We start from the raw sequence: 26,022 nt of genomic DNA on the forward strand, positions 1-26,022 counted from the left end.
ATGAGTAGAATCCGACGAGATTGTAAGAAAGGAGACCGTAGAAAACGGATCAAGAAGGAAGTGTATTGATATATCGGGAGAAGAACCCTCAGACAGCCGATTTGCAAGAAAATGTAACGTTCAAGACTCAGAAGTCAAGGCGAAGCAATACTGGGACTACTCGCCGATAAAATTGGGTACCCCTATCCTATTACTCTTCTTACTTCCCCTTCTTCTATCTACCTTCTATTAGATTAAGTTAGATTAAGAACGCGCGAGAGACTATTAGATACGAATCATTGTCGGTTTGGAGTTGGGATAAGACCAACTACTTGGATTGCCTGTAATGCTGAAACCATCACCGAGGACAATTGTAAACGAGTAAAAGAACAGCGGGAATCCAAAAAGAATCTGTATATTTATATATCTACATATATCACGAAATTAAATTCGTTTTTATTGGTAAACACATGTATGTGTTTTTTCTTTCACGTTGTACTTATAACACTACATCAGTTTTCTACATCTTAAAAGATGTAGGCCTACTTAAACATTAAAAGAATATGAATTGACTAGAATTATTATTGAAAGAATGCATAATATACAGCATTGCAACTATGTAACATGAATGACCAAAAAAAAACAAAAAAAAATGTGTATTGTGAACACAAAAAGAGTTACATCACTTATTTTAAGTCATGAGAGAGAGAGATGAGTTCAGGCAATGAAAATCTACAGGTGTCCACTCAAGTGAACTCTGGTGCAGATGGTCACAAATACAATGAAACAGGAAAATGGAATTAACTCTCAATAAATAATTATTTTCTCACCCTAATTTGTGTCCTCTTACACCTAGAAACAGAGTTGTGACCAATTGGGAAAGGAGAAAGAACAATCTAAATTAATAGGAACCCTATTAATAAAGCTACAAATCCTATATAAACCACAGGAATTAAGGACAGGGAGCTTTTTCCCACCAACTTCATTCTCTTCCAGCCATCCTTCTCTTTAAAGCATCTATATAGTGACATCAAGTTCTGATCTTTGTTGTACACTAACTAGGAAAGGCATTGTAAAATACAGGCACAAGCTTTTCTAACATCACCAGATTAATGCTGGTCTCAACCCAGCACCTGAGGAAAACACTGCCCTGGGGCATTAATTTTGGTGAAAGACTTGTTGAGGGAAATCTCATATTCATTTTAACTTTTCATCTCTGGATCTCAAATCTAAAGACAGTTTAGAAGCAATAATCAAGAAACTAATTGTAAGTTCCCTTTGAATGTTTAAAATAAATATCGTTAAACTTTTGAAGGGAACTTGTTTCGATGCCTACATACTGTCTTTCACTGCTCATCCACCCTGACTAGGGTTGAATTCTCCCCCTCCTTGATGGCAAATCCCACAAAAGTTAAGAGAAATTGGTTAGATTCATTTCTTTGTTTTCCAGCTATGTTAAAGCAATGCTTGGATGCATCCAATGACTCAGGAATAAATTCTTACGGCAATAACATAGGCTTATATACGAGATGCGCGGATGACATCATGGTACTATGGAGAACAGACATAGACGTCAACGTATTCTTAGAGCAGTTTAACGACAACCCGTGTGGCCTCAATGTCGAGCTTGAGCAACATAGAGAGACTGCGGTACATTTCCTGGACCTGAGCATTGAATTAGAAGAAAACAGCATGAATACCTCCGCATACCACAAGACTTCTAATTTCCCGATGTACATACTAGCGGATTCCTGTGACCGTTACCAATACAAACTGGTGGCGTTCAGGACTCTGGTCAAAAGGGCACACACGCACTGCTCGACACAGGAAGCGCTAGAACAAGAAATGAAGTACCTGTGAGAAGTAGCAAAGGGGCACGGATATAATGGATTAATACAGAGGCTAGAGAGGCAATATGAAGACGGTACCCATCAGGCGCCACCCCCTAATGACTGCATTGGACAACCGACACGAATAGTACCTGTATCATACAACCCCCTGTTGGTATCGTTATATAAAAGAATTGCGAAGAGACAAGGAATACATATTACATACAGATGATGCCTGTCAATATTTCAAATCCTGTGTAATGATAAGGATAGGTCGGACAAGAAAAAGCTTCCAGGGGTGTACGCGGTCCCTTTAAAGCACCATAGATTTAACATAGATTTAATGTACATTGGCGCCACAAAGTGATCGGTAGAAGTTAGGTGGAAGGAACATCAGCAAGACATTAGAAATAACAGAAGCAGCACCGCACTTGCAGTATACACCTCAGATCTGGAAATCACAGTGGACTTCACGAGCACTAAACTCCTCATCACCAAACAGCACACGGACCACCTTAGATGGTTAGAGCAAGTAGAGATTTGTAAAGCCTTCAAGTACACCCAACCAATCAATTCGAAGAACGAGATAAAGTTATCATTAGCATGGCTGCCTTAACACAAGAGAGCGATACAAAGTAATGGAGGCAAAACGATTAAAGAGACCCTTACAGGGAAGTCGCATGGATAAAAGATACGATCAGATTGAGATTAGATAGTATACATCACAAAGATAAGCATGTGATCGTGTTACGTAAAAAATTTGAATGTTGATTTGGAATTCGATAATTCGAATTTTTATCCGGATATTCTTTGATATAACGATCGAAAAAAGAGATTATAGCTTGAAGAAGGACCTAGTGAGGGGCTGAAAACATTCGCATACAAACTTTGACAGCACCGGTTACAAGGTTTGCAAGAGGATTAAGTAAATTCATATCTTCCTAATGTCTGGAGAGAGTTGTTCCCATGACATTGCAAATGATTTTAATCAATGATATCCCTATACAGATCCTGTGTTGCATATGGCAATAACACAATTGCTACAAAAGTTCTGAGAGGCTGATTAGTTGAAGATAAGCTATGATCTAGGCTTCACTTGAACTCCTTCTCCAGTCATTGATGGTCTAGATTTGTTTCTCATTTTATTACAGGCATCCCAATTTTACTTTATCTCACCTGGAAAAGGAGAAATCAGTAAGATAACTTTAATCTGTACAAAGTTATAAAGAAATTAAAGTGTACCATTACATTTCTAGCCTCATTTTTCTTGAAATTCTTGCCTAATTTCATTTATTGCATAACCAATTTTAAAATTTTGAGATGAATTAGAGATGGTGGCAGTCCAGTTGACAAACAAATAATGGTTGCCCCTAGGCATAACATATTTCTACCATCCCAAAATTTTCCCTGTCCAACTCAGTATGATTTTATAAAGGTTATAAGCAACTTTTGACTCATCCTGTATAATACAGTACATTGTATCCATAATAAAGGTTCAGATTTACATATAACTTTCAACATTTCATATATAGTTGAACTTGTCTATCTCAAACAATCTCGAATACCTCTTAATCTTGATATTTATTTTTCCCCTGAATTTTCAGCCTAAATTCAATACACTTTTCCATGTTTATCTCAGATACTTTTCTCCTAAAACTTCTATATCTCAAATTACAAACTGAAGTGTCAATTACAAATTCAGCTCAGTGACTACATTTTGAGAGCATAAATTATAGTTGAGAAACCCCTCTTTCAATACAGTATATAGTTGCAACTAATGCTGCTTTTCTCCAATCGGCTATAAACTTGACTTACATCTTATTGGTTGAAGAAAGTCAGGCACCAAAAAACATTGACAAACTATTTTTGTTAAGGTATATCAAAAAAGTTTTATTTATACTTAATACAGGAATGTACTGTACTTGCTAGTGTTAATAAAACACCGTACCACCCATCAAACCTATTAGTGATTACCATTTAAGAACTTCTGTATCTCAAAACCTGTCTTGCTCAAATTTTTTTTTTTCTCATTTCCATGAGATTCGATAGACAGGCTCTAACTGTAGTAGCAAACAATATTATAGATTAATCAATTAATAATAATCAGCAAAGAATGAAATTTCTTTGACTTGAGTTATTTGTAATAACTTTAAATTTATTTTTAAAAAATTTGTGATATTTTGATATGACATAATTTTATTGCCATAAAAATTATTTCTGTTGCTATCATAAATTATTTAATAAAATAGTAGTAGTATAGTCATGCAATAGCACATGATGCAATAATAATTAAAATGGATAATTTAACATAAATGTTGAATTTAATTATAAAAAACTAGCAAAAAGCAATGCTACAATTTACATACAAAAAGTTAGCATAAATATTATTAATAAGCATTCAAAATTTGAAGCAGTAATTAAAAATTGGGCTGGAGGTGAAACATTCCAACACAAAATTAAAAATTATAATAAATAACAACAAGTAATCTGATTTGATTATTTTAAAATTGAAAACCTTTCTGTACTCAAAGCAAATTTATTAAATCACCTTGAAGTCCAGAAGAGGCCAAAAAATATATTTTACTTAAAATTTTGATAAAATAGCATAAAAATTATTACTTTTTAATATAAATATAGTTTACAGTATAGTATTAGCAATATTACTTCTATGTAAATTATAAATGTTAACATTTTCTTATTTATCTATCATATTTAATTAATGATATTAACGAAAAGCTTTTGATAAAGCTTCATTGTGTTTTCATATATGTATAAAAATACTTAAATAACAGAGTTTTATATAATTCTAAATAAAGTTTGTGCTATTTGAATTTCACTATAAAATGAAAAAATTACAATTCTAGATAAACTAGAAAAAAGAGCTAGAAAACTTTTTATTCAAAATTCATTCAAAGTTTGATGGATGTGATTGAATGAACTTTACTCATCAATCGCACACCGCGTTAAATAAACAGTAACTTCTCACCAAAAAACCAACAACGGTGCGTTATCAGATGTAATTACAATTTTTCACAAACGTTTTCGAACATAAAAGTTCTTCATCAGGTGGAAAAAAAAAAACGAACAGCTTATACAAAAAACGTTCGATGGAACAGAATTTCGAAAGAGCCATGCGCAAGATTCAAAATATTACTCGTGCGGTTGTCGTCACCGCTGCGCATGGGCAGAAGTGGAAACTTTCCTGTAATGTCATCCGTCATAAATGAGCATTTGCCATGCGACGGATAACGATAACTCCTCTTTGCCGTTGATACATTTTTTATCTCGGGCGGTTTTATGTATGTGTACCGCCTCCATCCATCTCAAACGGTGTATAAGGGGTGTGATGTGGATAATCCTGGCCTCGTCAAACCTTGGCTGTATATCCGGATCTGTGGCGTAACGTGCCAAAGCGGTTGTACATCTTTGATGACGGATGTCTGCTTTATGTTCTTTAATTCTCGCTCCTAGCGATCTTTTAGTGGAGCTGATGTACCATAAGTCTTCATCACACCTGTGGTCTGTCAGCGGGATGGCATACACTCCCGGTAGCTTGTCTTGATTGGGGGGATCTTTGGCATTCCGTAGCATCTGATATATATTCGGGCATCTTTTATAGGTGATGCTGACTTGTTTCTTCTTGGCAACTTCCAAATATAGCTTCCTTAAATATGGATTGTAGGTGAGCGGTATGCTGTCTTTATGCTCTGTTGTTACTTGCTCATGCTGCGTTGACAGTTGGTAATTCCCCCATTTTTTGGTTAATTTACTTATAAGGTTGTAGTACCCATGGCTTTGAGCAATACTGCGTAACGTGTTAATCTCTTTCTGCAGAGCGTGTCTTGTTGAGGAATGGGTGTACGCCCGTTTCACTAAGGTGTTGAACGCTGCTAGTTTGTACGGTATGGGGTCACAGGAGCCTATGGGGATGTACAATTGGTCTGCAAGCGGTTTCCTGTACACTTCTGTGATGATGGAGGTTCCTTTAACCATGATACTAACATCAAGAAAATGAACATGCGTGTCATTCGCCTGTTCCAGGCCCAGAGTTACGCCGTAGCTGTTGTTATTAAATGAGTCGACGAACGCCGCTATGTCCGGCTTGCTCTTCCATAAGATGAGTATGTCATCCACGTATTTCTTATATAGCTGTACGTTGTGGAGATGGTTAGGAAGGATTTTCTCTTCGAGTTGCCGTATTACCAGCTCGCACAAATCCCCTGCTACCGGGCTCCCCATTGGTACACCCCTTCCTTGTTTGTAGACTGTACCTCTAAATTGAAAGAATGAGTTGTAGCACAGCAGGTGGGCCATCTCTAATATTTGCTGGTGGAGGTTAGCATCATCGACTATTCTAAATAGTAGGTCTCGGATGGCACAAAATGCCGGTGGTAGAAGGATCGACGGATACAATGACTTAAAGTCGAGCACCGTAATAAATTGCGGGGGGGTGTCAATCTGCTTGAGGAGCTCTATGAGGCATTGACTATTGGTTACGGTGAATTGGTAGTCTTCTAAGTGTGGAGCGATCAGATGGTGCGTGAATTCCTCTAATTTACGTGTTGGTGCTCTCACTTTATCAACTACTGGGCGAATCTGTTGGTCTTGTTTATGTGTTTTGGCGAAACCGAATAGCCTGGGTGTGTCAGGCGAGTCCATTACAATGTTCTTAATTGCCAACCTCTTAGCCAATTTAGTGTTGGAGAACCTCTTCAGCCTTGCATGTAGCTTTTCTACTGTGTTAGTATTTACCTTTTCACACTGGGTAACATTGATGTACTCCATTAATAACTGGTTATACACGTATGCCAGCAGGTGGATGAAGAACAATGGGATCACGCTAGTCAGGGCCGACAAGGCGAAAACTATGGTACTGATGAAACAGCATACTTATAACCAGTTATTAATGGAGTACATCAATGTTACCCAGTGTGAAAAGGTAAATACTAACACAGTAGAAAAGCTACATGCAAGGCTGAAGAGGTTCTCCAACACTAAATTGGCTAAGAGGTTGGCAATTAAGAACATTGTAATGGACTCGCCTGACACACCCAGGCTATTCGGTTTCGCCAAAACACATAAACAAGACCAACAGATTCGCCCAGTAGTTGATAAAGTGAGAGCACCAACACGTAAATTAGAGGAATTCACGCACCATCTGATCGCTCCACACTTAGAAGACTACCAATTCACCGTAACCAATAGTCAATGCCTCATAGAGCTCCTCAAGCAGATTGACACCCCCCCGCAATTTATTACGGTGCTCGACTTTAAGTCATTGTATCCGTCGATCCTTCTACCACCGGCATTTTGTGCCATCCGAGACCTACTATTTAGAATAGTCGATGATGCTAACCTCCACCAGCAAATATTAGAGATGGCCCACCTGCTGTGCTACAACTCATTCTTTCAATTTAGAGGTACAGTCTACAAACAAGGAAGGGGTGTACCAATGGGGAGCCCGGTAGCAGGGGATTTGTGCGAGCTGGTAATACGGCAACTCGAAGAGAAAATCCTTCCTAACCATCTCCACAACGTACAGCTATATAAGAAATACGTGGATGACATACTCATCTTATGGAAGAGCAAGCCGGACATAGCGGCGTTCGTCGACTCATTTAATAACAACAGCTACGGCGTAACTCTGGGCCTGGAACAGGCGAATGACACGCATGTTCATTTTCTTGATGTTAGTATCATGGTTAAAGGAACCTCCATCATCACAGAAGTGTACAGGAAACCGCTTGCAGACCAATTGTACATCCCCATAGGCTCCTGTGACCCCATACCGTACAAACTAGCAGCGTTCAACACCTTAGTGAAACGGGCGTACACCCATTCCTCAACAAGACACGCTCTGCAGAAAGAGATTAACACGTTACGCAGTATTGCTCAAAGCCATGGGTACTACAACCTTATAAGTAAATTAACCAAAAAATGGGGGAATTACCAACTGTCAACGCAGCATGAGCAAGTAACAACAGAGCATAAAGACAGCATACCGCTCACCTACAATCCATATTTAAGGAAGCTATATTTGGAAGTTGCCAAGAAGAAACAAGTCAGCATCACCTATAAAAGATGCCCGAATATATATCAGATGCTACGGAATGCCAAAGATCCCCCCAATCAAGACAAGCTACCGGGAGTGTATGCCATCCCGCTGACAGACCACAGGTGTGATGAAGACTTATGGTACATCAGCTCCACTAAAAGATCGCTAGGAGCGAGAATTAAAGAACATAAAGCAGACATCCGTCATCAAAGATGTACAACCGCTTTGGCACGTTACGCCACAGATCCGGATATACAGCCAAGGTTTGACGAGGCCAGGATTATCCACATCACACCCCTTATACACCGTTTGAGATGGATGGAGGTGGTACACATACATAAAACCGCCCGAGATAAAAAATGTATCAACGGCAAAGAGGAGTTATCGTTATCCGTCGCATGGCAAATGCTCATTTATGACGGATGACATTACAGGAAAGTTTCCACTTCCGCCCATGCGCAGCGGTGACGACAACCGCACGAGTAATATTTTGAATCTTGCGCACGGCTCTTTCGAAAATCTGTTCCATCGAACGTTTTTTGTATAAGCTGTTCGTTTTTTTTTTTCCACCTGATGAAGAACTTTTATGTTCGAAAACGTTTGTGAAAAATTGTAATTACATCTGATAACGCACCGTTGTTGGTTTTTTGGTGAGAAGTTACTGTGATTGAATGATTATGTCAATGTGAAACTTTCACATTGACATAATCATTTTTTTTTTTTTTTTTTAATGTCATAAATAATTCACATTTTATGTTATGCTGTACAAGATGGTTCCAAGCTTCACAAACAAACTTTAGGAGTGGATTCCTGGAAGAAAAAGAACAAAAATGGTCCTATTAATATATGTCTGGAATTGCACTGATGCAAAGATAGGTGACAACACTGGCCATCACAAACTGCACACACAAGATGTAACGTTGCACAACAGTATGGAATACATAGCTCAGGCAGAGTCAAAGTAGATGCTTGAAGTGTCCTCCATGGGTCTTGAAGCAAGCAGTCACACATTGCATCATGGACTGTATTGAATGTTCAGGCCTGTAATGCTGTTACGATATGTAAGAGCATTAAAGGCAATATTCACAAATTAAAGAGGTTAGGATCCAGTGACTAGGTGGGCTATGCCAAAGCTACATCTGTCTTGACAATAAATAATCTTCCATCTGCTGTCAGATATGCCAGATCCAAATTAAACTGAGTTAGGAAGTGGAGATCCTGTTGTAAAATTCTTCCATTGACACACAAAATGAAGCCAGTAACAGTCAGGACAATTGTTAACTGGAAACAAGTTAATAGTACTCCTGTCTCCAAGTTCCCTCCCTTTGTGCTGTGGCACAAAGAGAAAATCCCTCAACAAGAGATCAGCTTAACACATCAGAACCACAGTAACACATTAAGAGATTTGCCTCTTTTCAAAAACTGAACCCAGAAAAGACCAAAAATACAAAAAGTTTGTGGATGTTACCTATTCTTATTTGCTATAATTCAGGCCTACATAACATTTGTAAAGGATTTTTTCTCTGATCTATAGGCCCTATGCTTTTTATAGGGATCATCCAGAATTTTGATGGACACCTGGTGAAAAGACAACTTGAGGAAACTCAAACTCATGCCAAGAAGATAGCTAAATTTAACATGCAAGTGAGAACAAAAGGTAGGAATTTTAAAGGATTAAAAGCCACTAGCTTTTAATTCTTTAAAATCCACAACAAAACCAGTAACGGGATGTTTAATTAAAAGGTAGGAATGTTCAGCATAGGCTTGTTCTAGAATGAGAATCTAGTGAAGGGCCAATGAATGGAACAGATAGTCTTATGATGACGACTCCTCTTTGAATCTCACTGATGATGATGCAGCAAGCCTCTTCAATAACAAATAATGTGGATGATTTTATTCAAAGGTTTTTGAAAAAACTAAGAACAGCACTCAACATTCTACTGCAAAAATTGTAATTGCACATTTGCATGGGAATTTCATTGTTAAATAATTGAAGAGACTGCAAAAGACAAACAAATTTCACTTTTCAGATGAAGAAGAGGAAAATGTGAGCAAGCCTGACATTGTTTTAAAAACTGCCTTGTTCACTTTACCAAGGTGAATATGGTTGTTTTGCTAATACCAGTCAAACTGTTATAACAAGCATTAGGGGACCAGCAAGATTTCCTCGTTATAACTGTTACTCATTACATCCGTTAAGAACAATGATGTAACTAGGGGGAGGATGGACAGCTGCTTCAAGCACAAACGTGTAGAGGGTGTTCCATAGACAGCAACATTTGTAATGATGCCACCAATATTAGTGAAATCTATCTTTTAATTTTTAATTTTAAATAAGTTGATTATAAAAAATACATAAATTACATTATACTGTGTTTTTATTAATAGTTATAATAAACTACAAAATAATTAATATTAATCAATTTATTGTTTTGTAATTAAAGAGAATAGTATAGTAATTAATAATATGCCCAATTTTAGTTAGTCTTTTTATGTACAAAGCTTAAAATTGATGATTGCTTTAAAGATTTCACTTTCATATTCCTGACATTCCCTCTTAAAGTACTCAATGTGTTGAAAGTCTCGTTATTTACTTCATTTCCTTCAAAAAACATGACCAATGTATCCATTGCCTCTTGAGCTTCAGAAATTGTTGGCACTGGTTTTGGTCCTATTTCTCTTATCGTATTATCATTGCATTCATCGTTACCATCATCTTTATTCAGCATAGCTTCCATGATGTCACTCTCAGTAGGAATAACACTAGTTACCAAACTGTCATTGATTCATAAAAATTCATCAATGTCATTATTAAAATTGTTAATGTTATTGCATTGCAACCATTCAGATAAAGGTATGTCGCTTTCTTCATTTTCATCATCATCATCTGACATTGAGATTTCATTTGTATTTAATTTCAGTTTTTTGAAACAATTTGTTATACTTGTTGAAATAACATTGTTCCACACATCACTTAACAATTTATGGCATCCAATATCAACATAAACTCATTAAACTTCTGTTCTCTTTGATGGATTAAATGCAAAACTATAAATCTTCCATGTCCATCAGTTGTAAAATTGGTGTGACATTGGGAGGCAGAAGTACTAGCTTGATATTGGACAAATTTTCAATCTGGGGATATGCTGGACAGTTATCAACTAACAATAATTTTTTTTTTCTTTTTGAATAGTTCTGTAAGGTAGCCGACCCAGTGGAGATAGGAGACTTGGAAACCCCTCCTTGGCACCCGTGTTAGGTTGCAGTCTTTTAGATGGGATCGGTTAATCCTGCATCAGAATGAACCTTGGGGGAGGTCGTATGTGAGTTGTGACAGAGGAGGCAAATGATGACAAGTGTTTTTCACATGAAAACAGTTTATTTGTTAACATTAGTGCTTACATTGTCAATCGACAGTCCTTCACTAATCCAGACGAGAACTTTGGCATTGGTTGCAGCCCTGGGGTGGACAAGAAGGATCGCTGGGTGTTGGGGATGATCAGAGAGTCACAGAGACATCTTGGGTGATGGCACAATCCACTATGAAGCACATGGTGAGCTTAATCCAGAGGAGACCATTGGCTTAATCCAGAGGAGACTCTCTTTTGACCTTGAAGTTCCAGTTTTTATACGTTGTCTCGTCCACAATCCATATTTCGGATTGGTCCCTCGTCCCTTTCCTTGCTTCCCGATTGGTCTCCCCTTTGTTTCCAAGTGCAAAATGAGACCATCTTGGGTTGCAGGAAAGGTCCAATTTGAGGTGTACATCTGATACCTTTGTCAACTCTGCTTGGGATTGTTTATAATACTATAACACCTGCACTCATAATTTAGGCCATTGTTTGTAATTTCTTTGACATCTAAAACTTTAACGATCTTTTTCATCTGTCAAAAATTTCCCCTTTTTCGAGAAAGTTTATCCCGTCAAAAATTTTATACACACTCAAGTCAAAGATCTACCTGTTTATGAGTGCTTGTGCTAGAGTTTACAGATTATTTGACATGCGTTAAAAAATGATAGCAATAAATTGTGTTACAAAAGAGAAAAAACCTTTGATCTAAACAACACGACACAAAAATATAAACAACAAGACTCAAGAATTTCGTGATTTATTCGCTTTTGAACTCGTCTGGAGACTTACAGTTCCTTATTCCAATCACTTAGGTACTGCCAAAAAATATCCCAAGTCATCCAGACCTTTTTGTTCACAGTATAATCTACAGGAAGATTCTTTACATTTTTAGATACCATGGTTAATGATTTTATGATAACTAACAGTTTCTTCTTATCAATTCCTGTTATATTTTACATACAAGCACCATCAAGCAATTCTTTGATTTTTTCCCACCAACATAATTTTCCCCTTTGAACTTAAACATATAGTTAGGTGTCAGAATATAAAAAATTCCAGTTTCATCAGCATTGAAGATATCTTTGTCATTAAAATATTTTCTCATTTCTGCCCAAATATGGTCAATCCATTCATTTACATTTACTGGATTAGCAGATTGAGATTCCCCACTAATTTTTGAATAAATGATGTTATGTCAGTTTTTGAATCAATTCAGCTAACTGTTGTTGCATCCAAATTGTCTAGCAAATTTTTCTGCTTGAGCCTTCAAGATCAGTCTGTCTATTGAAGATCCAGTATTTCTTTGTGTACTAAACTTTTAAAACAGTACTTTATCAATGTTTGCATGCTCTCACACTTTCTAATTTTTTTTGTTTTGGTTACATTTTTCTCCAGTGCTGATAGGTAGATATCTTTATTTTTCCATAACATTGATACTGTCGAAGAAGACAAAGAATACACACTTCTACATTTTTAACACCACTTTCTAACTCAGGAATAATTTTCACTTTTTCATACACCAAGAGACATTTTCTTTTATTCACGAACATCTTTCTCACACAAGGGTTCACTTCTAACTAAAGTATATGATAATTTTACAATCATAGTGACAAATAGGTAAATTTGCAGAGTAGGGCCGGAAGTTAGTCAAGAAAGAGGGGAATGGTCTTCATAAAGAAAGTTAAGTGATAAATAGGCCTCTAATCCATGGAGTCATAAAACTAAGTAATCCTTTCAGTTTTCTCTCTTCCAAGAATTCAGTACCACATTTCCTACTACTTGAAACAATTAAGAATGTTTACATGTTTGCATCACTGAAAATTCCCTCGGTATATCCGTGAAGTACATTTGTTATAACTGCAAGAAAACATGGAAATATGCACAAATTCAAATTGTTATGGCATTTTGCTCATTATAACCATGAATTCATTACACTTGTGTTTGTTATAACAGAGTTCAACTGTAGTTATGTCCCTTCACTAACTGCATCCATATTAATCACAACACACCACCTTTTTCAATACAGCAAATGTTTCTCAGCTTAGGCAGGAGGAATTCACATCCATTAGGTAGCATTATCTGCCATAAAGATATAGGAAAGACCTGATTGAGGGGGAATTCCTGAAGGAATTTTAGTTTTGCTTTCACTTTTGTTAGGGCTAACCCACATTTCCTGTATATCTTTGATTTTGGATTTTAGCATATATGGAAATGCTGGCCAGGAGGTAGGGGAGAGCGGGGCTAAAAGTTCCCGGGGTAAGTTGTTCTGATTGAAATAGCTCCACAAGGAAAAAATATATATATAATTAGTAAATATGTCATGAAATCGAACGTTTCTGCGCACCGACGGCAGCTATCTTAATCAGGCCAGTGACGTCCGGTACATTGGAAAGAGAGCCTGTACGTCGCTGATCCACATAAGTAAATATTTTCGTGTTTGATATTTTTGGTATATCTGGCGAATTTAAATAATTAGCGATTAGTTGTTTGGTATTTTTATTCAAAAATATATCGAGTATCTTGATATACTACGCTAAAACTGTATATGTCTCGTAACCTAATCTAGTAGCTGCTGTTTTGAACCCATGTGCTATCGGGGCTAGATGTTCCCTTCTTTGGGGGCATGTTGTGACCTTGGAACAACTTGCCCCAGTTCATCTGTACCGGTAATGCAGTAAAAATAATGTTTTTTTTTCCTTTTGCAGTATGCGGACTTATATTCGAAAAGCAACACGGGGTTCTGTATCTCGGGAGTTGATGCAAAGAGCTGCAGATGCAGTTATTAAAGATGGTTAAAAAATAAAAACTGTTGCCAGAGAATTAGATATTTGTCATATGACGTTATATAGATTTGTAAAGAAGTTGAAACCTGGAGTAGAAAACACTGCGATTGGCTACAAAAAAGTAAAATTGGTCTTTATTGAAGAACAGGAAAACAAGTTAGCAGAGTATTTGTTAAATGTAAGCTTTACTGACGAAAGACAAATCTTGGATCAGTCAGGGTCATCGGGAGTTGTAAATTTGCCTGCAACTTCTGGTGTTATACAAGAACTTGGAAAGGATGTTCCTTTCTCCCCTTTTCTTTAAGTAAAAGTTATAAATGTTGAAACGTAAAAATGTTTTATTTATAATAAATTTAAGAAAAACAACTAATTATTGATAAGATATTATTGATTAGTCTTTAAATACATACTTAGTTAAATAAATTATTGTTTTTTTACATATTACACCTTCCATAGATCTTGTAACAACTTGCCCCACCCTGTTAACAACTAGCCCCGAACCGGGGTAAGTTGTTACTTTCCGACTTTAGGTATTGTATTATTAATTATAAAAAAACTTACAAAAAATCAACCCCAAAAACTGTATTTATAGCAAAGTTAGATATATTACTAAATTTTAATCTCTTAATACTTATGCTAGAATTATGTTTCCTTAACAAAATATAAGGTTGATTAAAAAACAGAACTTGTAGCCCTGCTCTCCCCTACAAGAAATGTATGTAGCCCTAACAAAAGCAAAACTGAAATTCCTCCAGGAACATAATCAGATCTTTCCTATATCTTTATGGCGATAAAGCCATCTAATGGATGTGATTTCTTCTTGCCTAAGCTGAGATTTATTTCTCTACATAAAGCTATTAGAACCTGTAGAAGGATTATGTATACAGTGAATGTTTCTTTTTCCAACATTTTCAGCCTTCTTAATCAACCTTCTTCAGGAAATAATTTAAACTTACCCTCTTCTGTAACTGCACTTACAAATAACTAAACCTTAAAAACCTTTAAAATGCAGTTTTTTTGAAATGAAGGTCAATTAACTAACCATAAATGTTAGACAATGTAATAAAAATACTGCATTTTAAAGGTTTTTAAGGTTTAGTTAAACTTACCAATTTACAAAAGAAAAAAAACAACCTTAGTTTATTCTAGAACATAAATTATATATAATAGAAATATTGTCAAAGAAGTCTGCCAATATTTAGAATTCCAACATGAGCTTCTCTTAAAATTTGTTTATCTTGTTCTAAAACTGTTAAATTTTAAATTGTTCTAGAATAAGTTATGGCTTTATTCATTGTAAAGTGTAAGTTTAAGTTATTTTCTGAAGAAGGTTGATTAAGAAAGCTGAACACTTTAGAAAATAAACATTCACTGCATTGAAAAGGTGGTGTGTTGTGATAGGAGTTATACTATTACTTTTGATTTTTCTGCTTATATAATCATTTAACATAGCTTTTCATATAAGTTAACTATCTAGATGTTCCAGATGATCCTGTGATAGGGTTAACTTGGTCACTTGACAACAATAATATTTTTTTATAAGGTTTATTTTATGTATATGCAGGAAAAACTGTTTCTTCTTGTTTACCATGTATAAGCATATAATAGCATGAAAACAATAAAAATAATCCAAACTCTTGTTGTAATTAATCAGGCTATTATTATGTTGTAATTAATAATTATAAAAACTAAGTAATTTGGTACTAGAGGTAGATGTTAGTTGCCATCTCTTATCTAAATTAATAATTTTATTAAATAATTTAGAACATTCTGGAAGAAAAGAACTAGCCCAGAATGGGACATGAACCTACAACCTCCACTTACCGTGCATACCTGGCAAGTGCACCATGCATACCTGGCAAGTGAAGTGGGACATGAACCCACAACCTTTGCTTACCTAAGCAAAGGTTGTGGTTCATGTCCCACTTCAGGCTAGTTCTTTTCTTCCAGAATGGTCTAAATTATTTAATAAAACTATTAATTTAGATAAGAGATGGCACCTAATATCTACCTCTAGTACCAAATTACTTAGTTTTTATAATTATTAATTACAACATAATAATAGCCTGATTAATTACAACAAGAGTTTGGATTAGTATCAATACATCAGACTTTGGGATGTTGAAAAAAACTTCCACATCATGTTTTGGGATGTTGAAAAACTTATTAAAAAACATTGAGAAAATTGCACTCAATTAACCATGTTCTCACAGTATGCAATGTTTAATTCATTGATAGAAAGAGCTATCAATGGATTTAGTAACTGGGAGATTGTAGATAAGGAATTAGAAATCCTGGAGAACTGCAATCTTGGGTTAACTAGCAGGATATTCAGTGAACATATACAGTTGAAAGGAAGGGAAATGAGGATAAAGCACATAAAAATAAGAGTGCTGGAGTGAGCATGTAGGAGGCTGAAAAAACTTTCTACAGAAAATTAGAGAAGACAAAGAAAAATAGAAAGAGAATAGTAAAACAAGAATATATGCTGTTCTGTTAACCTTTAATTGCCGTTGTTAGTGTTACCACCCATCCGGTTTTCACCCAGACAGTCCGGGAATTGACTCACTGTCTGGATGAACTATTAATTTTGTCCAGGAATTTTGTAGAAATTGTAAAATTGCGATGAAACAAAGTTCTTGCAAATATTTTTATAAATTTACACCATTTGAACAGCAAATGACCTCACACTCACTGAAACTCGTCTGCCATTCTGCCAATGTGTGATGCGCAACCTGCCTCTAGACCTTTTCTTTTTTTGCTTGTACAGTACGTCCGTACACATCTTCTATGTAGCTAAATTATCTGTTTTCTTTCTTAATTTAGGATACATACGTTACTTCTACACAAGTCCCTAGTCCCCTAACTGTAGCAGATTTAGAACCGGCGTGCACGTTTTCCTTTACATTGTAAAATGACATTGCGCATGCATCAGGAACTTCTGTTCAAATAAACCTGACCTGCGGTCCAGGTCAGCGATTTTGTAAAGGTGGCAACACTAGCTGTTGTACTGTCTCACAGACTTATTGACAAGTTTATTGTTGTAAGGTTTGTCACTGGTATAAAGTTAAAAATGCATTGTTTTGTATACATTTAACTTAATGTATACTAAGAAGTTGAGTAATGCGCTTGCCATTTTCATGAGTTTAAAATTCAGAGAAGTCTAGAGTTGGCATTTGGCTTGAGAGTAACATATATTTTTTCATATTTAAATTGGTTCTCTTCCTGGAACTTTTAAATTAGTTTGATATGGGAATTCAGAGTATGAAAAATGATTTGAAGTTTGAGAGAGGAAGAAATTAATAGCAAAAATGCTAAAATGTTACTAAGTGCTTGGAAATGGCTCATAAATGAGACTGCCCTATTAAGTTTTTTTTTGTAGTTTTTTTGGGGACATATGAAAAATTTTATGTGATTTTTATATTTAGGTTATTTTCTAGATGAAAATAAGTAGTTAGAATATTAAAGCCAAATGATTACCAGATTAAATTGGGCTATATTACTAGTAATTATTTGGCTTTAATATAACTATTGAGTTTAGAGTTATATAAATAGAGTGTATAATGATCTTAGATTGAACAGTATCCAAGATATTATGTAAACAAATATTTTGGTGATTATGGAAACAAATATTTTAGCTACCAACTGATGTATCTCCTGATAATTAGCATTGTTACTCAAAATACAATCAAGCCCTCACTTAATGTCATTTCAATTTATCATTATTGGGAAAAGATACAAGTACATTACAGTCATTGTTGTTGTTGAATTTTTTTTATAAATAGTGAAGCTGATTATTTGAGGTGAAAAATTTATGTTAAAGGTTACACATATGATTCAATTAGAATAATATTAACCAAATTATTAATGTAATTTGATTTAATGTATATATAATATTATTATATACATAATATTGTTATTATTCTAATTGGATATAAATGTATTATTATATACACCGAGTGGCCAAAAAATTAGACACACCCTCTAATAACAAATTGGTCCACCTTTAGCTCTGATCACAGCCAATATTCTTCTTGGCATGGACTCAACAAGTTGCTGATACTGTTGCTGAAGAATGTTGCTGAAGAATGTTGGCCCATGCTGACAATGGCAGCTCTAAGTTGGGTCAGATTGGATGGTGGCATTTCCAAGCTTTGAAGTGATCTTTCAACTTCGTCCCACAAATGCTCCATAGGATTGAGGTCATGTGACTGAGCTGGCCATGGAAGCAGGTTTAACTCTGATGTTCCTCAAACCAATTTGAGATCGATCGAGCATAGTGACAAGGTGCATTGTCCTGCTGAAAGTGACCATCTCCATCAGGGAACATTACAGCCATAAATGAGTGTATGTGATCGGCATGTGTCCACAAATATCAAGGGACCCAGTGTACTCCAGGAAAACATTCCCACACCATAATTCCATCACCATCAACCTGAAGAGTTGTCATTTGGTAGGAGGGGTCCATGAATTTGTGCTGTTTGCACCATATTCTGATCCTGCCATCTGCATGATGGCAGGATCAGAATATGGTGCAGGAAATGGGATTCATTGGAACAAGCTACTTTTTTCCAGTCCTCAAGTGACCAATTTCATCATTCCTGGGCACACAACAGGTGCCTTTTTCCTATTTGTCTGCCATACCAAAGGCACTCTTGATGGTCTCCTGCTGCTAAAGCCCATCTTGTTGTGTGTTGGGATATGTTTTCTGATGCACCTGCATTGAATTCAGCTGTAATTTGTCGTGTTGTTGCCCTTGTATTGCTGCGGACTATGTGTGCCAATTGCCTTTCACTTCTCTCATTCACAAGCCTTTTTGACCAGAATTGTCCTTATTGCTTGAAGATTTCCTTTCTCAACTGCCACTCTCTAAACACCCGAGATACTGTTGGGTGAGAAAATCCTAAAAGAGTTGTTTCAGAGATGCTGGCACCAGCTCTTCTTGCGTCGATGATCATCCTCCATTCAAAGTCACTTAAATCTTTCATCTTACCCATTTTGACATAACTTCCATGATAACTATGTTGTCTGAAGCTGAGCATTCCTTATATAAGCAACTCTGCATTGTTACATCACTCTACATCACTGTCGGACTGGTTTACTTTCAACTAAGTGTCTCTAATTTTTTGGCCACTCAGTGTATATTATTCTAATTGATTTATGGACTAATTGTGATATAAATCTTAAATCTTAAAAACTTAGTAAAATTGCTTTGCTTTTTATATGTTATTGTGCTTAAAATTGCAGTTTTCAAAAATCTACCAATGATGTTAAGTATTTAAAAAAGCCATTATTTAAGGGAGCTCCAGTAAAGCAGACTTTTGGATCAAAGCTCAAGCAGTGTGGAAAATATGTAGGTCAGCATCAGCACCTATATATATGAAGGGAATAAGTTGACCAATCAGACTACTTTATTTAGAAATGTTTCACTCAAGAATTAAGTACATAGAAAACAATATTTAAATACATTGTTTATTCATTGTTAAATAATAACAAAAAGTCATTTATTTACAGTGCAGTACCTAAAAATAAAAAAATGAACAGATTTTTATATCACATTGAAAAAGCTAAAAATATTCAGGTAGACTTCTCTTAAGGAATTCAGAACAAAATATAACAGAAATAATGCTTAAGGCTAGCAAAATGAAAGTGTTTCTTATATCCCTGTATAAATTTGATATAAAAAGTAATATCTATGCATTCATGCATTAAAATAATTTTTTGACAATAGGAGACTCAATTTATCTAGAGCTGTGGTAATTTTCCCTTCTTGCAGTTCATTAGCATAAATATATAAATATTTTAAGTCGAGATTCACGTCAGGGTTAACCTTAATTTATTTTTTCCATATTTTAATTTTGAAAAAGCTTGTTTGTAAACATTTGAGCAATTGCAAAGTCAAAAAATATTGATATGCAATAGCAAGTATCAGGAAAAGCTTTAAGCTTTCCAGTTCATATTATATTTGCATATGACAACATGCATGTATTGACTTATCACAAATTTTAGGTAAAAGAGCAATATGAGTTAAGCCCTGAAACAAACGTTTCTGACTAAGTACTATACCTATCTATGTTGTAAATTTGATTTACATATTAAGTTTTAATTATAATTTTATAATAAAAATTTAATCTTCCAGTGTCCAATCACAGTGTTTCTGGAAATTTCTGAACTTCCCAATGGCCCCATCTGCTACTATATGTCAACTACAGTGAATATACTTTCTAATTACATTTTTAAAAGTATTATAATTAATGTTGTAATTTATAATAGTACAATTTGAAAGTGCTGAACTTAAATTTCAAAGTTAATTTAATCAATTTATTTTATGTTAAAATTTAAATTCATTAAATAAGAATTACAAATTATTTATAAACTGAAAGGTTCACTCAGGATATACATGGGAAGAACCTTGTTACATTTATGTTGCTGAAATAACTTAGTTGCAAATGTAACAAGGCTTTTACAATGTTAGTAATCAAAAGTTCTTGAGGCAAATGTTTGATTTTGGGATAGTTTTAAATTCATTAAGTATAGAATTAAAATTTTATTGTAAAAAACAAATAATTGAAAAATGAAATTTTAACTGAATATTATTGATAATTTGAGCTGATAAATACATGTTTCATTTGAATATCTTATATTATTTATAAATAATATAAAACTTTTCATGTATTTCTAGTAAGCAATTCTATATTCAAGTTGAACATCATTAAATTTCTAATATTTGTAAGAGACAATTATAAATTTTATTAATTATTAATAATTATATTTAGAAGATGAAAAAAAAAGAAAAAATAAGTATATAATATTTTAAATTTTAAGCTTAGTACATGCCCCTTCTGGAAGTGCAAGATGAAAAATACCAAATGACAGTCACCTCTCACCTTCCAGCCCATGTAGTAGTTGTAGATAGTTTCAGTTGCCAAAACCTCTCTTTCATCCTCCACACTTTCACGAACTTCTTCTCTTGACTTAGTAACATAATATTAATTGTTAATGGATAATTTTATATTTAATAATAAATAAGTCCCAAATTAAAAAAATATTTTCAAATATCTAATAATTGTAATTCTAACATCAGCAATATCTAAATTAAAATTAAATATTCACATAAAAAATGTTAACTTTTTATTATTTATAAAATAATAAATGTTTTGAAATTATACAAATTGCATCTCAACTTGATTTTTAGAAGTTTAAATACAACATTTGAAATCAAGTAGAATATTCTATTGCATATTCTATGTACTGTACATATGAAATATTTCTAGAGATGTATTTTCTGTAAATTTAAATTAATATGAACACACTTCTGATAATTGATAGTCTAATTTCTTAGGAAAATACTACTATCTTTTCTTAAAATTTAATTTTGATATTTTATATTAGATGGAAGAAGTTCAATAAAGTAATAATTTCAAATACAAAACTACTTGAAGAATCAATTAGTTAAGAGAAAAATAATTAATACTTGTTAGAAAATTATTTAAATAATAGTATAAAATAAATGGTACTTTTCAGTTAGTAGGACACCAGTCAAAAATTGAGATCAAAATTGCAAAATTGTGTGAAATTTTCTAAGTGTTGTTACAACTGATTAGTAGTTTTAAGTTAAAAAAGAAGAAAACCTACTGTTTCTGTTATTAGGATGTAAAAATTTAAAAAAGATGATTGTTGATTTCACCCGCATTCTATCTTCACCATATAGTTGACAAAACGATTAGCATATTCATGTGCTTTTTTCACCAAATGTGTGAAAATTTATTACATTATAATACAACATGTGTTATATTTATTTATAAACCATTATTACATGAATTAATCTAATTTTATAATATAATTTAAGCTTTTTTTTCACTTATTACAAAATTGATGATGCGAGTTCATCAATATTACATCATAAAGTGCACATGAATATGCAAATTGATTTTGCACATTGGCAATAATAGTGAAAATTTACCTACTTTCATTTCAATAACTGTATGTGTGTTTTCTAGTTACATTCATTAAAAATTTTGGAAATGGAATATACATTTTGAGACATTCCTGATAATGAAAAAGGTGCTATTGCTCTATTTCAGAAAAACGGAATTTTGCATTCTGAAAGACTGTGCAGTAATAAACATCAAATGTTTTTGTATTTTTGTGCAACGGAAAGTCCAAAATGGAGGTGTTACATTAGGACATGCAGAGTAAAGAAGGGAATTCAAACAGACAACTGGTTTGCAGGATCACACATATCATTTTTAAAGGCTATGCATTTTATATATTTATGGTCATTGGAACTTTCTTCATGTGAAGTTTGTAAAATGCAACTAGGCCTAAATAGTTCTACACCCGCTGATTGAAATAGTTATATGAGAGAAGTTTGTGCCCATTCCTTAGTAAGCTGATGTAATGTGAAGATAGGCAGTGTTAATAAGATTGTCAAAATTGATGAAACAATCTACACACGCAGGAAGCATAACGTTGGTTGCATCCTACCGCAACAGTGGGTGTTTGGTGGTTTATGTAGAGAATTGGGAGAATTTTTTCTTGTTCCTGTTCCAAACCGCTCAGCAAAAGTGCTACTGAAAGAAGTAAAAAATCACATGCTTGAAGGAATGACTATATTTTCAGACTGTTGGAAAGCATACAGTACTAAAGAGTTAGAAGAAGCTGGATATTATCATTATCAGGTCAATCATAAATTTAATTTTGTTGATCCTGAAACTGGATGTCATACACAGAATATTGAGAGATTATGGAGAATTTCTAAATGGAGAAATAAAGTACAACGAGGTACTTCTCGTTATCATCTAGAGGCCTATCTTATCAAATTTATGTGGAGAAGACAACACTGTACACAGGAAGCATTTTCAGCAATATTTCGCAACATCTCAAATTTCATGCCACCGAAATGATAAGTCAGAGTCATAAAAAGTAAGACATTTTGTTAAAAGTACAAAAAGTTCTTTGTAATTATTTAATTTATGTTTAAAATTATATTCACTTACAATTTGCAAAATAAAAATTTATATTTGCTAAAAATAGTAGTAATTTTGACTGGTGTCCTGCTAACCAAAAAGTACCAAGTAAATTTTATGATGATTAAATATACAGAATATTTTTAAAAAACTTTAAAACTATACTTGTAAATGAATTCCATTTACAAATCTAATTTAAACAACATATTAATATAAATATGAATAAGAAGATATTTTATATTCAATTTTGTATTATTGTATATATATTATACATTAGGGTAGGATAGGGTAAAAAAAGCATAAGAATATCAGTTAGAGTGTGAAAGTTGCCTTTTGTGACTCTCAGAGAAACTGCAAAATTTTGTTCCTATTGGACAATATCTTGAGAGGAAACACAACTATCAATTTCAAACATTTTGAATATACAGTCAAATGTGTAGTAGTTAAGGTCTAATACTGTTAAGTTGCAGCTCTTTATTTTTTCAAACTTTTATACAACCTTACTAGCTTTCAAAATTTCTATATTTAAGGATATTGATATATTCATATTTTTAACATAGATAATAATAGATAATTGAAAATTATGACTCAATCAAATATGTTTTAAAAATCATTTTATTCCTTAAAAAAAACTTACAAGATCAATTTCTTGAAACTGGACCACACAATGAAGCTAATGCTTCAGTCACTAATTTCACTCGTTTCTCAATAGACTGTGTATGGGGCACAGGAATTTGGAAAATTCTATTTCAGGCAATACTCTCCCCCACTTTTGAGTATCACTGGTCACAGTTCCTCATTCAACACATCATGTAGCTAGGTGGTTCAGTCACACTGCATGTTTGCCAATTGATCAAATGAACAATCCTATTGCATTCAAGTTCAGTTAGGGAATTTTGAATGAATGAATACTGTATTGCCTTCCATGTATTATATGTAAATAGTTATTATTTATAGATATTTGTAGAACTTTGTCTTTTTCTTTTGTTTGCCCATGGGTTCATTGCCTAGTGTGCAGTAAACCCATAGGAGTGAAGGGGAAAGAGTATATAAATGGCAGATGACAGAAATGGACAATTTGCATATACAGAAGGATGATTATGGAGGTTACTTTCAACGAGCAAAAGAGATGTGAAGATTATCAGGTTGTAGTGACCCTAAAGATTGTACAAAGCTTCACAAATGAACAGAAGGGTCACCTGACATCATACCATTTTTTTTTTTTTTTTTTTTTTTTGATACCAAAAGAACATGACATGAGGTGCCTTTCCCACATAACCCTTATTTTTCTTCCCTCTCTCCCTCTTACTACAGTCTCCTGTAGTTTAAATATAAGTTAAAAGGCATTGCAGGTTTATGCATTAAATATGTGTTGCAAGTATTTACAAGTGTAACATGAATCTTGGGTTAAACTTTTGTTTTACATCACAATCTTGACTGGATCTCTTTGTCAACCCTAACATAATATATCTCATAATTTTTTTTACTTTGGCTTGTTACTTTGAAGTAACATTGTTTTAGTCATGTTTGTGACATTTGGTTTGTCATTATAAACATGAAGTTTTAATTTCATTAAACAAAAACAGTGTTACTTTCCAGATTCTTCTCAATCCCAGTTCTCTGATACATTTGCATTCATTTACAATCATATCAAACAGCACATTCTCTGGGTGACCAAAGTAGGATTTCTTTGGATCACCTGATCAACTATATTTCACAGTTCTTTGCTTAGGTAGCATAATAAGTGAATTAATGCCAAATGATTGCTGGATTACATTGTGCTAAAATAATGCTTTTACTAATAATTAAATGTCATAATTTGGCCTAGAGGTAGGCATTAGGCATCATCTCTCAATTTAATTAATCATTATTAAAAATTAATTTAAAACATTCTAGAAGAAAAGAATTATTCAAATCCACAACTCCTGATGGCCAAGCAGATGCATTGCCAGTTATGCTACACCCAGACCTTAATGTGATCTTCACTTTCAGAACTATTAATTTTAGATATAACCATACTGGTTATCTCATGATTGCATCAGTCATGTAAATTAACAAGCTGATGCAATAGTACAGGTAATTACATCAAATTTCTCTCCTCACACTTCTGTTCTGTTATATATTTGAAAATGTATGTGATGAAAATCTATGCCTAGGTGAGGTTTCATGTTAAAATATCCTATGAAAACAAATCATAACACTTATGGCAAACAATTCACTTAATATGCAAATACAAACACAACCAATAACCTGATTTTTAAATTATTGCCAAACATTTGCTGAATTACATCAGGCTATAATAGTGGTACTATTAATAATTAAATGTCAAGTAATTTGGGATAGAGAGGTGCTTTTCAAAGTGAGTGGTTCTTTTGCTGGTTTAATGTTTTAGTGATATAGCAGAACTTTTCTTAATTAAAGTTTTTCTAGATTCAGTTTCTGGATTTAATGTTTTTGATATGGTTCATTCTGTGTAGAGCAATCTGTATCATCTTAGAATTGCACTCATTACCATAAAAATTAGTACACTAAGAAGGAATTGTTGTATTGCTACAAAACTTGGCATGCAAATAAGTCTAAAGCAGGTATGGAAATAATTAGCATTATAGCATGATAGCTCACTGCATAATGTCAGCAGAGAGTATTAAAGTGCATCTTCCTTGGCCTGTAAAAAAGCATGCAAAGGCATCTTGTCTGTAGTTTATCTGTTGCAGAGGGACACTATATCACTAGAGATGCCTTTACATTGCAATTGAAGGCCACATGAGCAACTAACCAAGTTTGAGAGGGACAGGAGTCAGGTTGAGAGGCCAGTACCATCATGAGATAACCAGTATGGTTATCTCATAATGGGACTGGGAATTGACTGAAAATGACTTCAGCATGGTTATATCTAAAATTAATAATTCTGGAAGATTGGATGAAGGTCTGGGTAGTGTAACTGACAATCCACACTACAAGTGGGAGATGGGAATTTGAGTCCTGCTCTGGGCCAATCATTTTCTTCCAGAACCTTCTACACGAAGTACTAAATATTAATTTAATTATAAGTAT

General features: G+C 34.1%; 1 protein-coding gene across 6 annotated transcripts in view; it reads right to left on the reverse strand.

The window, feature by feature from the left end:
• The window catches only part of LOC136979044 (unconventional myosin-Ib), a 314,495-nt gene that overhangs the window by 19,247 nt on the left and 269,226 nt on the right, over positions 1-26,022 (reverse strand). For 5 of the 6 annotated variants that reach the window (XR_010881326.1, XM_067274937.1, XM_067274934.1 and 2 more), the window contains one exon: positions 20,887-20,973. The exons of the other annotated variant lie outside the window; for it this stretch is intronic. Coding sequence is in view for 4 of the 5 variants with exons in the window: in XM_067274937.1 (XP_067131038.1) it covers positions 20,887-20,973 (87 nt within the window). In the remaining variant the exon portion in view is untranslated. The remainder of the gene's footprint in view (positions 1-20,886; positions 20,974-26,022) is intronic. 6 annotated transcript variants of the gene reach the window in all.

The sequence above is a fragment of the Centruroides vittatus genome, unplaced genomic scaffold, assembly GCF_030686945.1.
Source record: "Centruroides vittatus isolate TY-2023 unplaced genomic scaffold, ASM3068694v2 contig_575, whole genome shotgun sequence".
NCBI lineage: Eukaryota > Metazoa > Arthropoda > Arachnida > Scorpiones > Buthidae > Centruroides > Centruroides vittatus.